Source organism: Saccostrea cucullata, unplaced genomic scaffold (genome assembly GCF_032062105.1).
Source record: "Saccostrea cucullata isolate Sc308-1 unplaced genomic scaffold, CSIRO_AGI_Scuc_v1 ctg2311, whole genome shotgun sequence".
NCBI lineage: Eukaryota > Metazoa > Mollusca > Bivalvia > Ostreida > Ostreidae > Saccostrea > Saccostrea cuccullata.
Genome location: NW_026933155.1, coordinates 23,700 through 40,658, shown reverse-complemented (window position 1 = coordinate 40,658; position 16,959 = coordinate 23,700). Strand labels below are relative to the sequence as shown.

General features: G+C 32.0%; 1 protein-coding gene and 1 long non-coding RNA gene across 2 annotated transcripts; both read left to right on the top strand.

Moving 5' to 3' along the window:
• Positions 1–6,246: 6,246 nt before the first annotated feature.
• LOC134237406 (uncharacterized) lies at positions 6,247–8,761 on the top strand. Its single transcript, XR_009985823.1, has 3 exons — positions 6,247–6,712; positions 7,602–7,782; positions 8,081–8,761. It is a non-coding gene; the product is annotated as an uncharacterized LOC134237406 (long non-coding RNA).
• Positions 8,762–10,898: 2,137 nt separating this feature from the next.
• LOC134237405 (uncharacterized) lies at positions 10,899–16,472 on the top strand. The gene is made up of 4 exons (XM_062719509.1): positions 10,899–10,955; positions 13,448–14,201; positions 14,738–14,880; positions 16,231–16,472. The coding sequence occupies exons 1-4, from the start codon at positions 10,899–10,901 to the stop codon at positions 16,261–16,263; spliced, it is 987 nt and encodes a 328-aa protein (XP_062575493.1). The 3' UTR covers positions 16,264–16,472.
• Positions 16,473–16,959: the final 487 nt, after the last annotated feature.

The window sequence follows — 16,959 nt, the reverse complement described above, 5'->3', positions numbered from 1 at the left end:
ATTTATTTTGATTTAAAAAACATTTAAAAGTTTTTTTTTTTGGTGGGTTTCTTTTTGGTTTTGCTTCGTGTCGTATTGATTTCTTTTCTTTGGTTTTTTTGGAAGATTTGATGGTTTCATTCGTTTCATTTCTATTTCGGTTTCTCTTTCAAGTACCATTTTTAAAAATGTTCTATGAAAATCTTTAAAACCTTTCATTTTTTTTCAATCTTTTCACAGTAATCAAACAGGACAGAGCTTCTTTATAAAATTGGAAAATCTCCACTAAAATTTTTTAATGTTTCTACAAACATGTAAAACTTTAAATAGTTTCTTAAAAACGGGGAATCCCCACTTCTTTTTTTCCACACCAGAATAAAGGGAGGAATATGGATATTCAAATCATAGGTTGTTAAACCCGCCACGTTTCATTAAAAAAATGCAGCAACACTTTCTTTTCAAATTTCAATATCCCAATAAAGGAATTGAAAAGTTAAATAAATAATTTCTTAATCACAAAAGAGTTTAATTGTATTGTATTCCCCCATATTTCAATTTCAATTTAAATATTTCATTTTTATAAATATACATCACAATTGCTTCCAAACTTTTATTAAAGAAAACTTTTCATAGCCTATATTGAGTATTGGATAATTTATGGTGTTATTTTTCCTACCCTATAACATGTCCTGCTAAACCATATTATAGGTGACTAAGGATAGTTAAAACAAACCTTAATACTTTTTAAATACCAAATATAGGCAACCCCAAACCTTCAACTCGCGTCAGGATTCTATAAATATTGTGGATTTTTGTTGACGATTACGCCAGGTGATGGACCGGATACAAAAAAAGACGTTTACACTTTCACAGAATGACTTAAATGCACCAGATACATGTTAAAATCGCGTATTAAAACATTGAAGGGCAACATGAAAACCATCTATCCTTCTGTTTCAAAAATCCAGAAGTTAAAAGAGAATATTAGATAGATTACTTGATCAGTACGTACTAGTCCCCGCTTGCAAAGTAGGTAATACATGTAACATTGCCTTCGTTGGTAAAGCTCATTATATAAATTACTTAAAAGAACTTCTACCAGTGGTTATCAAACCAATATTTATTGTTCCATTTCTCGGGAAAAAAATTCCTAAAAATCATATGTCAGTCGTAAATATTTTTAATATCCCAAAGAATCAATATGAATTTGAACTATCATACATCTGTATATATATTGGATTCCAAAACTTCATTAAAAATCCTTACAAACAAAGATAAATAGCGGGTTCCAGTAAATTTCAATCAATCCCTTTTCTCTACCCTTAATTAAGATATTAACAATGGTAAAAAAAAAAACTTCAAGAGTACTGTGAAACAACATATTAAAGAAGTGGTGTAAATCAAACATGGGTGCTTAAAAATTCAAAGGTTCTTTTGGACAATTTGAATTCTTCATATTTCACCAAAAGTTATAAAACTTACGACTATTCAATTTAATTTACTTTACAATTATTCCGAATAATAAATTAAAATCTGTTTTTTTATCATTTACAGCTTTTTCAATAAAAATAGAATTCATAAATTTACTTACCTTGCCATTGGGCATTTGCGAAATTATTTTGTTAAAAACATCCTGACTGCACTCACAAGTACTATGAAGTTGAAATCAAAGAGATGCTCGAGTTTTTAAAAGGCAACATCTATGTGGTTTATGGAAACCTGGTAATTCAACAATCTACTAGAATTCCCATTGGTACCAATTGCGCCCCTTTACTGGCACACCTATTTATGTATTTATATGAAGCAGAATATTTGCAAAATCTTATGCTTCAAAATAAGAAAGCACTTGCTGTGGCCTTTAACTTGACATTTAGAGATATCGACGACGTAAATTGTTATTTTCATTCTTATGTCGATACGATTTATCTTGGTGAGCTTGAAATAAAAGAATCGCACATATCTGTTTCACATTTGGATGTATTACTTAAAAAATACATTAAAGGCAATCTAACAACCAAATTCTATGACGACTTTAACTTTTCTATCGTCAACTTCCCTTACTTATTTCTCAATATACCTTCAACTCCCGCATACGGAGTTTATATATATATATATATATATATATATATATATATATATATATATATATATATATATATATATATATATATATATATATATATATATATATATATATATATATATATATATATATATATATATATATATATATATATATATATATATATATATATATATATATATATATATATATATATATATATATATATAAGTTAATTCAATACGCAAGAGCATGCTCATAAATGAACAACTTCTGAAACGAGGTAAATAATTGACTAATAAGTTGATGAAACAAGAATATCAGCTGCCTTGTTTGAAGTCATCATTTCGTAAGTTTTTTGGTAGTTACAATGACCTTGTCAGCAAAAACAATTTATCACTGAGTCAAATGCTGAATGACGTTTTCATACTAGTTGTTATTCCATTATTTATACACTGAATTGACGACGAATTTTTCCATTATTTATCTTGACAAGAGGCATATGGCAGATGTGACCGTATGGCAGGGAATGCTAACTCCTCCATGGCACGTGGTCCCAGTTCCGATGTTTTGGAGGTCAGACTGTTTGCTCTGCTCCTATTTTGTACTGTTTATTGGACTTTTGATCTTGAATAATTAAGAAATGAATTTAATTTTTGAAGATTCATGAAGTTATGAAATACGACACTTCACGCCGGCATATTTCATGAAGTGAATTAGCGCTTCATGATGAATATGCCTGCGTGAAGCGTTGTAGTTTATATACGTCATGAATCTTCAAAATATTAAATTTATTACTTATATTTACGTTATTTTTCTGATAAATTGCCATAGATTTACGCCGTTCAACTGTCATTTTCAAAACAAAACAGGGTGCACTATATTTTTTGACCTTTTGACGTCGAGAGCGGTATTATGACGTAACAATGGAGATATTCATGCTTATTCGTGATACATACCTAATGTAGTTCATGAGAAAATATACTGCATTTTATTTTGTAAAGAATCAAAGGGGAAATTTATTGAAAATGTAAATATTGTTCGTTACCTCCATATTTTTTATGCACTCTTATAAAAATGTCTGAAAAAAATTATTTCAAGAGATTGGTGAAACAAACATAATACAAAAGCATCGTAGTAGTGTAATGCAGTATGTATGTGAAATGCAACATAAAATATCTACAATTCTATTCTCTATTTAGAAGCGTGACATATGCCGTTGTGTCACAAAAATGAAATATCACACAGAACACACGATAGTTAAATTTGTTAAGCCATTGATCCGGCTTCTGTATCCAAACCCCTCGAAACTATGTTAAAGATTAAATATTTACGGCGACTGCGTCATCAAATCATGAACTTTTGCACAATTGTCTTACACAGGGGTTTGATAAAGAAGAAAAAAACTGAATTGTCAACAGATTTTCTGTTGTTAACAATTTAAACAAAAATTACACGGCAAGTGTGACCAGTCAATACCCTACCATGTCATGTGAATGCAATTCTGATGTTTCAGTTACAGTATCGTACATATCTTCAAACCAACTCAGAATTACCCGAAACAGGACTGGTTTTGTCAATATCTTAACGCAATAATCATGCTTTTATGAGTCATATTAAAATTTCGGGTTATTTTTAGCCGAAACAGCCCTAATATAATTTTCTAGTCAGTTATTTCTTTTAAATTGAATACATTCAATCAGAGATTCTTCATCATCAGAATTCGGGAAAAACTATAACTTTTTTGGAGGGTGAGTGGGTGGCTAAGCTCCAAAGGAAGATAGTTCTTAGTACTTTTAAACAGTTATATGGAATTTAATCTATAAATGATAAATAATACGTTCCTTTTTGTTCAAAATCCTGCTTAGGGTTCATTTGATAAAGATTTGTATGTGCGTAGAGAAAAAAAATAGTTTAGTTTAAATTGTCAGCTTATTTCTGCATTATGCACATAAACCATATTTAATATGAAGGAAGATGTTCACACTCGACATGATGACATAGGCAGGTCTAATTATTCAAACAAACTGCTGTAGGAAGGAGGGGACTCATCTGTCCGATCTTTCACATGATCATCTTTGAAATTTGAGATCACATTTAAATTGACTGGGACAATGTGGCATTCTTCCTGCTCTGAATTTCCAGGAGATAGAGGGGATATCGGGGCATTTCTAGGTTCTTCTCTACAGCTATTCATGTCGATATTTTCAGTAGATGAAGGAGTATGTATAGCGGGTTCCAGCAATGTTTGTGTCGTAAATTGGATCCCTGTTTGTCTAGACGCATGATGTCCTAAAAAAACATTTGATAACATTTTCATATGTTGACGGTTTCTTAAAAAGAAATACAACTTTTATGATACGCATATTCTGTAGAAGACATGCAATGAATAAAAATCATCTAATAATGTCGGCGATATATGAACACTTGATTGCATATTGTGTGTTATGTTTTCTATTAACTGAAAAAATTCTGAAAGGAAAAAGAAAGGCAGGGTAAATTTTAAGGTATATTAAATTCATTTTTCTTTTAATTTTTTTTTTATTCCTTTCTAACTTTTAAAATCATCTTTTAAAAAGGTATAACAAAATACCATTTGATTTTGTCAAAAAATTCAAAAGTTATTGAAGATCATATGACGGTACCCCCAAAAAAGGAAAATCGAAATCTCTCATTATTTTCAATGTCTCTCCCCGCTCATCTGTCACGAGCCTTATTTCTCCTTTCCATGAAATTCATAAGAGTGTTAATCTTTCAAACCCTAGATATATTTTGCATGGGTAACCACATTGAAAACTTAGTCATACGACGTGCGCATGCGCCAGTAAGAGGAGCACAAGAGTAAGAGAAAGTTGACCGGCTCAATAAACCAAATTGTGGAACTGTTTTCTTTCATATTTCATGTGAATGTAATGATAATGCGGTTTTTATGGTTGTAATATGGCGATTTAAGAGATGGCAGGACGAATAACCCACTCATAACATGACTGTGTGTTTTTAATGTCATCGTCACGGTTGATTGAAAACCATTCAAGGCCCTCTCTGACAACGGTTAACAAGTTTTATGGGGGTCCATTTACAAGAAACTGCTTAGTTACCCGTTGTTGCCTTTTTCATTAATTAGGCAATTTAAAAACCAGACCCCATGGAACTTCCGTAAACTCTTCCTAGATTACAAGAAATTCTTATCGTCGCTAGATAATAAAAAAACAACGTGTATACAGTCCCTGAAACGTTTTACTTTCCCATTTTTCCGTTCGCTCACCGTTCGTTCAGCGTGTGTTCTACGTTCGCTCTCTGTCCACAGTATTGCGTTCACCGTTCACCGTGCGCTCGCGTTCACCGTTCACCGTTCGCTCTTCGTTCCGTTTACTTTGCGTTCACCTTGCGTTCACCGTTCACCTATCGTTCAGTCTTCATTGTCATTCGGAATTCCGAAGTGAAAGCACTTATCTTTTTGATGGTAAGGATTTACATGTTTATTAATTAAGAGTCTGTCTACGAGAAATCCATGCAGATATATAGAAAAATGCCCAGGTAGGCAGTCTCAAGAACAAACTAATTTTTATTATTAACTTAAAGGACACCCATTGAGAGTCAGAAATATGTTGTTTATTTTTGCTTGGGTTGTTTCTATTTTTAATAACAGCCAATAATTCATTTTGGTCAATATTCAGGGGAAAATGCAAAAAAGTTGGTGTAAAAATGACAATTTCAATATTTAAAAGTAAAAAAGAAAAAAAATATAGAAATGAAAGGCCAATGTTTTCTCATAGAACTAAGTCGTTAAATTAAGTTGGAATCAATTTTTTTGTGAAACCCCTCTATAAAGGCTGTCCCGAGGGCAAAAATATTGGCATGGTGCCAAGAAATGATAATGGTTCATTTTTTGTCAATATTCAGGGATATATTTCTTAGAAAGTGACGCTTCTTTTTTAAGAATTTTGTGCATTTAAAAATCTCTAGGATACCATCCCAACAGTATGTAAAATCCACCTTTGGACTCTCAAGGACAGAAAAGAAATATCATAATAAAATTACCTCAAATTCAAATGATGGAAAAATTTATGATTTTATAAGTTTAACTTTTAACAGTAATTTTAATGAGTTTTGTGTAAAATATTTACAAATATAAACAAATAAAATTATTTTTAGCTTTATAAAAGTTATAAATAATTTTTTTCCCTGTTTTTCCTGTGAAAAAAACGTATTTTACTATTTATTTAGATTTTGTTAGAATTATCTCCCCTGTTGCGCTCTTCTGTAGAGAAGGTAGATATTGATTATGTTTACGAAGTTATCTAATCGTTTTAGGCATAAATTATAAGTGATTTGAAGAAAATTGTCCTTTCCTGTGAATATAATTTGTTACGTATATACTAGTGGCCTATGTAAAAATTACATAAAAAATTATGAAATGCATCGGGATCGATATACGGTTCCGTAACCCATGTTAAACATTATGGTATACTGCGACGTTTTGTAGTTAAGTACGTCCTCAGAAAAAGATTCAGGTGCGTGAATTGTCAACGAGTCTTCAGATTCTGACTCTTATTTTGATGAATACGATTCTGACAGCGAACATTCATTTGGTAGCGAGACGGATGTAGTGATGATGGTCCCGTGATGATGATACCGAATCAACAATGTTTGAATTTGAAAAAGAAACAGGTAGTTGGACCTTGGTTTATAATACTATGTAATTATAAAAAGGCTTATTGATATGTAAATAATAAATAAATAAACAATTTTGATAGGGACTTGATTATGTACAAGAGAAGATTTTTTACAAGACAATATCAGGTCTGGTACAATCACTAGATTTTTTTTTTATAGCTACGTAGCTTGATTTACCTACTTAGTTAGCTTTATTTACCTACCTTAAGTAGCTTTATTGAGCTCTGTACCAAAGTAATTTATTTCTATAAAAGAAATTCTACCTACGTGGCTAAATCTAGTGATTGTACTGGACCTGAATATATACCTAGCAAACATGTCAAGAGAAATTTCAAGGTTGGTACATGTACATGTAGCAACAAAAATATATGTATAAATTCAACAATATTGCAAAATATTCACATCTGCAGAATTATAAATAGCATAAGTAGCCTTTGTGGGGTGATGAAGAGGGAATGAAAAGTTGAATAGGTCCAGGGTTTTCAAAGACTGTTTACTAATAGGGTACGTTAAGAATTGGATAGATGGGTCTTCACTGTCAATTAAATCACCATTATTACCTCATAAGTGGGATCCATGATTATAAAGAATCTCATTTAACAAAATATTTTTTCACATTTTTTTGAGATGTTATGAAGATGGCTACACTTATGATTTTCGGATTTGTGGAATAGTTGAATTTTCTTTCTGGGAGATCACAATTATTAGAAAAAAAAGTTCTTGTCAAATACTTGTGCAGACTGCAGACTTTTCAAATTAAAGGTCACCATGTGTTCCTTGACAGGTTTGTGTTTAAAGCAATAATATTATAAATATAAGTCTGAGAAATTATACTTTGTTAAGTATATTTCATTTCATTCTTATATTTCTTGTGCAATTTCAGATTATTCAAATTCATTTCCCTGGTTAGGGCTGGGCTTTACAATGGGATATTCAGCTATGGAGCTATAAAGAATTACAACATAGGGTTTCCAATGTAGTTTTGTGAACAGAATCCAGAAATAAGAAGAGGAGAGACAATGTAGCATAAGCATTAACAATTACTTGCCACTGCTGAGAAAATGGTAAAGATATGTTATACTATAGTACATGTATAGGAATTGCCTTGTCTGTCTGTTGATTTGCCACATGCTTTTCTCCCTATTCTGTTACTTTACTTCAAGGATATATGAAGCTCTTGTTTTCTTCAAAGATAGCCAGAAGAATTTGTGAAGAATCTTACCCAAGTCATTTGATGACATTTTCTTCAATTGGAAAATATAAATGTAGTATTATCATAAACATGACATTTATTTTAAAAGTCTTAGAATATGTCTAGTATGGTTTATTTCAGTTTAATTTGAAAACTGTCCTTTTTCACAGGTACATGCTTTGAGTACTACTTTTGTGTATTTGGAGACAGTCCAGTTCTTCTTTAAAGCAGGAGTGGAAATTTCAGTGCTTGTTCAATTTCTCCAGAAGGTATTGGATGCTCCATAGGAAGAAAATGGGGTCATACTGAACAGAATAGTTTGGATACACCTTATAGATTTTAAAAGCTTGAGACCTCAAGATCAACCCTAATGGTGTACCAAACATGAAGAAAAAAAGACAGTTTATGATTGAAGAAGTGTAGTAGCCAAAATTTCAGGGTATTTCATATATGTTAACTTATAAGATTTTATTGGTACATGTACTTAAACATTGTTAACATCTTGATATTTAATATGTATCAGGTTTCACTTGCAGGAATACACAAAAATTCAGAGTAAATTTTAGGTGTTTGTTATGTTAGAAAAGATCAAAGTTCAAGGTCAGCAGTGCTTTAGTTTTACCAAATATAACACTATTATTAAGACTAATTTCCTGTATGCAGGTAAAGCAAATAATTCAGAATATGATTTGGGAAACTGTGATTTTTTCTTTTAAATCTTATCTTAATTTAGAACCATGATGTATGCTTAAGCAAGTAGATTTTTTTCAAGCATACAAAATTTCAAGGTCATTTTAATTTTGGAAGTGAATATAAAATATCAGGAAGCAGTCAAGCATTGTAATTTTTTGTTGTTGTTGAATGTACTTAGTTGTTGAGTAATATCAAATTTTAATCTGCAATGAAATTAAAAAATTATAAATGTTCTAATTTGTTGATTTTTAAAACTTGGTGTTCATTCACTTTGAGTTTGTTGTCATGACAATATGTCTGTCAAGAAAATGGCTCTGATATTGCTTTTTGTTCAGTTTGACCTTTGACCTTTGACATTGCGACCTCAAAATCTAAAGGGGTCCTCTACTTTTCAAGAAACCAGTGCACTAAATTCGATGTCTGTCAAGCAATGGGTCCTCAAGATTTTCAATGATTAAAATCTATATACGGGTATATTGAGAATTATAACCCTTCACCTTTGACCTTGTGAACTCCAAATTAAAAGGGGCCATCTACATATTAGTAGGTACCAGTGTATTATGTTTATTATCTATCAAGCAAATGTTTTCTTTAAGATAAGAGAGAACACTCTTGGTCTACTGATTGACAAAGAGGTACGAAGCAGTATGTGGATATCACCCTTTTCAAAGAAAATGTAAAATAATACAATTCTGGTGACCCCCCCCCCCAATTAACCCCATTTAACCCTCTAAGAAATAATCATTGATTGAAAACAAAAATGTACAATTTACTGGTATTTTTCAACAGCGAAATTAAAATTTTTGAAATTATTTAAATCAGCAAAATAACTCCTTGCTGAAGGTTAGGGATGAGAAAATTTGAAAATTCACAAAAAATGTCCAACTTTAAGTAAAAAGTACAGAAAATATTTGAGAGTCCAAAGACAGATTTTTTATATAATGTAGACAGACATGTTGTCTAATAATTGGTATCAGATTGAGTTGATTCTAAGCGTCGCTTTCTGAGTTATAGGTTTTTGAAAAGTGAATATTTTTTACCTGTTTTCAGAAATCTGGAAATATGCCAGATTTGTGACCTTTTTGCACTCAAACGGGGGCACAGTTTGTGATAATGAAAAATTTTCCGAAACAAGTGTATCTTGTTACTTTCAACCATAAATGGATATTTTATATCATTATCAAGTAAAATGCTGGATTTTTCAATATAAAATCCTATAAAATTCCTGTTTTCACCCTGCGTAAGGACCAAGAATTCTATTTTTAGTAACAGTGTCGATTTAACCCCTTAAGTGAGACCACACTGAAAAAATTTTGTGGCAAAACATTTCATATTATAGAAGAAATTTACAAACAAAACATGAAGTTGATCAGAGAACCTTGCTCCCATTACCTTTTGCATGGTTTTCTCGTAGACATGCTCTTAAATGAATTAGATATCGTGATTAAAGAATAATTATTTCATTGCAAAAATTATCTATGATATTTTTATTTCTTTTATTATAATTCAGCTGTTTTTTATTCATGAAATTTCCCTGGAAAATAATATATTAAGTACCTATATGTGTGTGCAGATCCATGCTAAATTATTAAATTTAAAAAAAGGAAGTGTACAAATGCTTCACGCACGACAATAATTTGTTGCAATGTTAAAGACGACAGATCATTAACGAATGTATAATAATTAATCCTTAAAGTCTTTTACAAGACAAGAATACACAAAAAAAAATTATTTCTACAGTAACACGTATTTTAAACTAAACGTAGATCTGAGAATCATGAACGGTACTGCAAATATTCACTTAATTAAATATCTTTAAAACTAATTAAATTGATAGCGTGATTTTAAATGTTAGAAAAGACCCACTGTTAAAAATAGTCTTTTATTGGAGAAGGAAAATTCCTTCCTATACCGTACCTAAATATATGTTTGCCATTCAGTATTATTAAGACACCCCCCTCCCCACCCTCCACCCCCAACTGGTCACGGTAGCCTAGTGGTAGAGCGTTCGCTTCGTGATGGGAGGCCCCGGTTGATTCTGTTGCGGCGCCCGTCATACCTGGACATAAACAAAAGGGAGTGACTGTTCCTTTGCCAAGCGCTCAAAATTTGAAGTAAAAGTCCGGGGTTTTTTAATACCTTTTAAAAAGTGGGCCCCCGTCACTTAGCTCCGTAATTAAAATAATAAATTAATAAATTAATTGATTAATTTTAAAAAGAATAATAAATAAAAAGGAATGAATGATGAATAAATAAATAAATTATTTATTAGTACATCAAACATTTACATAATTAATGGCGGAAGATTTGGCTGAAAACGAATATACCGAAGCAGAAATTACTAAGATACAGGTATATGTACATTAAAATGATAGCATGAAATTGTTTTATGTAAATAAATTAAAAAAAAACCAATTGTATATAAAAGTTTGGCTTGTTTTCCAAAGGATGAAACCGAGCAAAGAAAAAGAAATGTACAGCCTGCAGGTCCAGTACAATCACTAGATTTAGCTACGTATGTAGAATTACCTACATAGCTTTATTAACCTACCTCAGGTAGCTTTATTTGGCTATTTAAATGTAACTTTTTATTTTTTTATTAAAAAGAGAAAAAATCGCAATTAAATGACTTGATATTTATAATAGGGAGGTTTAAAAAAAAAAACATTCCAAAGCAGAGATAGTTTATACATTGCTGCGTTTGGACAGTTTAGTGCAGAGCGTGCAATTCCATTGTTTGGTTAACTTTCTTCTCTCATGCGTGGGGTGAGGCATGGCTGAGAATGATTACTTCACATTGTGCTGAATAATTACCGACCTATTATTGTGTTAACCAAAATTGGACTTCTTTGTCATTTCATTCAAGGAATAACTGTTCTAACTGTCATACATAGCCCCAAAACTTTCAGAACTTTGATTGCAATTGCGCAGAAAAAGACATATCTTCAAGAGGGATTTTTTCATGAATTGTTTTTAGATGAGTTCAAAGTTGAAAATGATCACCGTATCAAAATGATATTTTCTGTACACCCTGAGAAAAATGCTATTTTATAGAAATAAATATAATTATAGCTACCTCAGGTAAGTAAATAAAGTTATGTAGGTAAATCAAGCTACATAGCTAAACATGCTAAATCTAGTGATTGTACCAGACCTTATGTAGGGTGTCCATTCAAAGGCTTCTGAAATTCTATCAGTGAGCTGTTATATGATTTGATCAGAGTGATATATACTGTAAAACGAGAAAATTTGGCGCGTACGTATTTTAGCCCAAACACAATTGGGAATGCATTGGCGCAAATAAATTTTAGCGCTTGCACTTGTCATTAAAATCAGGGACCTGTTGATATTATATAGATGTGATATTTTTTTATCCACTCCCGTATTTGACTTTTTGGTTAGTCAAGCACGGAAACACAATAGCGCTCCCCTATATAAGTTAACTTTACCGCAGTGTTGCAATCACATGGATGTGGCACAATGTTAAATTTTATTTTAATTTTATTGGAGAAATAAAAGACATGGAGTATTAACACATTATATTCAGATTTAAACAATCCATGCATCGAAAGAAAGTTACTTGGATAAACAATAAACATAACCAGGTATTGTCTGCAAGCTCAATCGTCATGCTTGATTGCATTGTTTACCTCGAGGCGAAATATGATTGACACGCTGAGAAGTATCAGGTTACAACTAACAAAAGTTAAATAAAATTATAATATGGCAGAAATTTCTCAATCCATCCTACCATGTACAGTGCTAGTGTATATATAAAACCCAACGGCCCTTCGACATTACATAATAGCACGTTCCAGTTTACATGTACATGTACTTATGTGAAAGCTTTGAACACACACACAAAAAATATTGAGAAATCTTAGCGCACAATACATTTTAGCGTTCAGGGGCTTTGCACCAAAGGCTCTAAAATTAGTTGTGTGCCAAATATTCTCGATTTACAGTATATCCCCTCTATATTGAAGGGGTATGTATATCACTCTGATCAATCATATAACGGCTTATTGATAGAAATTCAGAGGCCTGTGGTCCATTTTTCTATAATCTGTATCTTGAGACAAGCTTTATACCTTACTTAGAATATGTCCTATCAGAATCATAAGTATATCTAGCGATTTACTCGGATTTTTGATGGTCTTTTGATCTCTCCCTCCTTCAACAGTCTTCTCCCTCAGACACAACCCAAGTTCTTATTAAACCATGGCACTTTCACCTGAAATTCCAGGGGTGGTCAAAGCTCCAAAACTCTAAAAGGAAAGGTAAAAATGTATACAACTGGACTGGAAGTATATAAAACCCAGCCCGGGACCCCTGCGTGACTGCGTCAGTGTTCTACCAACTGCTACCTAGGCCGATATCCATGATCCAAACCATTATAATAGCAAAATTTTAATACAATAGTCAAGATATTTTGAGTTGCTTTAAAATTACATAACATATACTCAATTCAACTACAATTTAAAAGCAATCTGCACATGTATATGACTGAATCAAGATCCAGGTTGTACAAAGCAAATTTGGGCAATATTTTACATTATGTCATGTATTTGCTAAGAATTTATCCAGCCCACTCCAGGATATTAAATGATAACGACACCTGTGCAATTTGCAATCATTTTCTCATTGACCAGATGAGCTTTCTAATCTCAGAATACATATTTTGTCAAGATGGGATATTTTATGCAGGTTTCTTTCTTTTTATTTACACTGTATATAAATCATTTTCTAACTTACAAAATATCAAATCATTGTCAAATTACAGGCACTTTATATGATTGTGTATTTTTGCCATTTTCTGTCATTTTATGTATTGTATATTCCAGGCATTATTCAGAGGCATTTTGGTCAGAAAATGGATGAATGAGACCAGAAAAGAGTATGAGGACATATTTAAAGAAATCGAAAACAACAGTCAAACTGGGCCACTTTGGATATGTGATGGACTGTGCAAACCAACTTTCCAGAAAAAATCCAACAAGAGAAAGACACAAAGAGAGACTGACTGTTCAGTTAGAGACAAGACAGAAAAAAGTGAAACTTTCAAATCAAAACAAACAATATCTACTCAGGCAGAACTTAAAAATGGTGCTACCGGAAAATGTAAAGACACTAAAGAACTGTGTGAAATAGGAGTTCAATCATCTAGTCATGCTTTTGACTATAATTTCCTCACAGTTGAGACTCAGACAAGTTTCTGTGAACCCAGTTCATCAAGTCAGAATATCCACAAAATTGAACAGCTTGTACCAACAGAAACTGAGATATCGAAAGGTGAAGTGCTAAATGTTCAGGACATACCCGAAAAATATAAGGAATCAAAGCAAACAGATGTACCAAAGTTTCTGACAGAGATGGCCCAAGAATCAGATCACTGTACAGAGGTGGCAGCTGAATTCATCCCAGACAGTGTAATGAAGGAGTCTACACTTAGGCAGAATGAGTCATCGAAGAAAACAACAGCAGATTCCCCCAAAGGAATCCCATCTCCCAGAGGAAACCCTAATGTCCCATTTTCCATGGGGACCTCTGGGCGAACTAATGAAACCTCAGTCTGGGACAGTTTTCATAGCATTTCAGGTACCACAAAAGATACTGATCTTATTATTTAAAAAAAAAAAAATTAAAAATAAAATGAGATGACAGAAATTAAGGACAGTGTTGTTCATGTTAATTGTGCCAAACTTAAAAAATTCTTTGTTTGCAGTTGCCGACCTATAATTTTTAGACTGGGTAGGTAGGTAGGAATTCTTCTTTTTTTTCTTTTTTTTTTTTTTTTTGAAAAAGAAATGTTTTTTGGATTTTTGTTAGATGACAAACAATAGAGCTTTTCATAGGCCTACTAAAGATAACTAAGCTCCACTCTTGTTATAAACAACTGATTAATAAAAACAAAAGTAAAAATTGAAAATGAAACACTTTCAATATCCTGAAAAATCAAAGAAAAAAAATAATGTCACAAAATGGCTAAAAAAAAAGTTTGGGTTGGGTGCATTTTCAGTGGGTCGGTAGGCAACTGCAAACAAACAAATTTTTATTTTAGGCCTTGACAAAAACCTTTAAAGTTGTGAAGAACACAGGGAGTGCAAAGTAATAAAGTATTCTTATCATTGCAGCACCTGCTACTGAGTCTAAGGATGTTCAGCTGGAAAAAGAGCCCAGCCAGTACCCCAAGGATAAAGAATCACTGCAGGAAATGAGGAAAAACATTGCTTTAGAGTTACTTTGGGTTCAGCAGGCCATTAACAGTAGGAAAAATGTAAGTTATGATATATAATCCTAGTGGAGTTTGTAAAAAAGTGAGAAATAAACTGGAGACCAACACCTGGAGGTTAAAATTGCGAAAGATTCTTTGACATACCAGATACATGTATCTACATGTATGATGTTATTGATATTCGAGATACTAATAGATATTCAGTTCAACTGATTATTTAAACCTTGCAAAACAAAAAAAAAATACATACATACCCAGTCTGATTAACAGTAAACTACAGATGTCATCCAAGTCATCCATAAACTGTTGAAGATTTTCTGTTCTTCTGAAATGACTGACACTTCCTACCCTTTTCTCTGCTCTATTCTTTATAAAAATGCCCATTTATTATGTGCACTTAAACTTCGGAATTGAAAGCACAATATTCCTTACACCATGGATGTGTCAATGTGATCTGGAAGACTTAATTAGTCCAATCCACTTTTTATGCCCCCTTCAAAGAAGGGAGGGTATATTGCTTTGCTGCTGTCTGTTGGTTGGGCGGTCCACCATCAGTTTCCAATCATTTTCTTTGCATAATTATGTTGCACAAATTGAAATGAAATATAATATACAGATTTATCAGAAGAATATCTAGGTCAAACTAGGTTTTTGGTAGATCGGGCCATTTTGGACAGAGTTATGCCCCTTTGAATTAGAAAAATTCTAATTATTTGCAATCCGTTGATTTTTTTGCAGGGGTTGAAAATATTGAAATGATTTTTGGCATACAGATTTATGATAAGCATATCCTGATCAATTTTGTTTTTGGGTAGGATTGAGCCATTTTGGATAGAGTTATGCCCCTTGGACTTAGAAGCATTCTAATTTTTCAGCTGAGGGAGGCCTAAGTGTTTTACAATCATGTCTTGTTTCTTTACATTTTACTCTAGCAACTGCAAATCTTTTGATATTTTGAGGCTTTTTTTATAAATAAACCTAAAGGTATAGCATAAATGAAGATTGTCAATAACAAGTCAATGGAAGTCATTTGATCAATATATCATGAATTTATCATGATTGTAGAGCTTAGTAGAGATGCAATACTCTTGTAGCACCTCATTAATCCAGACACTTGTTTCCAACCAAATTTTGAATTAATGAAACATCCATATTACCTGAAATGATCCATTCCTTGATTTCTATGGAATTGTAAATTCTGTTCTCTACAAATAGAGAGAGGTGTCTGGAATACTGTTATCCTTATTGAGGTCTACTGTATCTTGATTATGAATACTACAGTACCTGTGTTATAATCATATAATGTATTATAGTACTTCTAACCAATAGGGTGCAATTTTATCACAGAAGCAGATGGGCAGTATTAATGCATATTTCTTTTTAATTTTTCAGTATCTAAAGTTGAAGGGACAGATAGCAGTTTGATGGTAGATCAACAGAAAATTTGATACAACAGTGAGATTGGAAAGACCTTGATTGTTAGTACATTAAGCCTTAATGCTGGGTTTTCCCATTGTGTATTCATGTACCGGTAATATGTTAAAGGTTTTGAGTATCTTTGAGGAACAAGTAACATATTCAAGATGTTTCTCTAAGCTTGTAATATATGTGCCTCATATTTATTAAATATTTTGTAGATTATGCAAATAATTAACATAATAAATATTTCACATATTAAGCCTTTTTATTTAAAAATTTTGACTGTACAATCAGTTCAGTCCAATACGAAAATTCGTAATATTACGAAAAAATGTAAGATTACAAGAAAACATAATATTACCGCCACTCAATTTCTTGCAATGCTTGAATTTGTCTTGGATTACGAAAACTCGTAATATATTCTCTTACATCTGCTATATTACGCGTATTCGTAATTTAACTACATAACGAAAAATTGTAAAATAAGTTTTATATTACGATAACTTGTAATATTACGTTTTCTCATAATCTTACGTTTTTTCGTAATAGTACGAATTTTCGTATTGGACTGGACTGACAATTGTCAGCTGTAATTCAAACTTTTGAAAGGCCATTTTCCAAATTTAAAACAAGAGGCCCACATGCCATAGTGTCCTGTTACAACTTTCCTTTAATAATTTCTTAACACCAGAGGAAAGGATG

Bases quoted from the DNA above. Each gene is read 5' to 3' on its own strand.
- LOC134237405 (XM_062719509.1), top strand. From the start codon at position 10,899: ATGGCGGAAGATTTGGCTGAAAACGAATATACCGAAGCAGAAATTACT. The intron at 10,956-13,447 runs GTATATGTACAT...TGTATATTCCAG, and splicing joins CAGAAATTACTAAGATACAG to GCATTATTCAGAGGCATTTT. The intron at 14,881-16,230 runs GTAAGTTATGAT...TTAATTTTTCAG, and splicing joins CCATTAACAGTAGGAAAAAT to TATCTAAAGTTGAAGGGACA.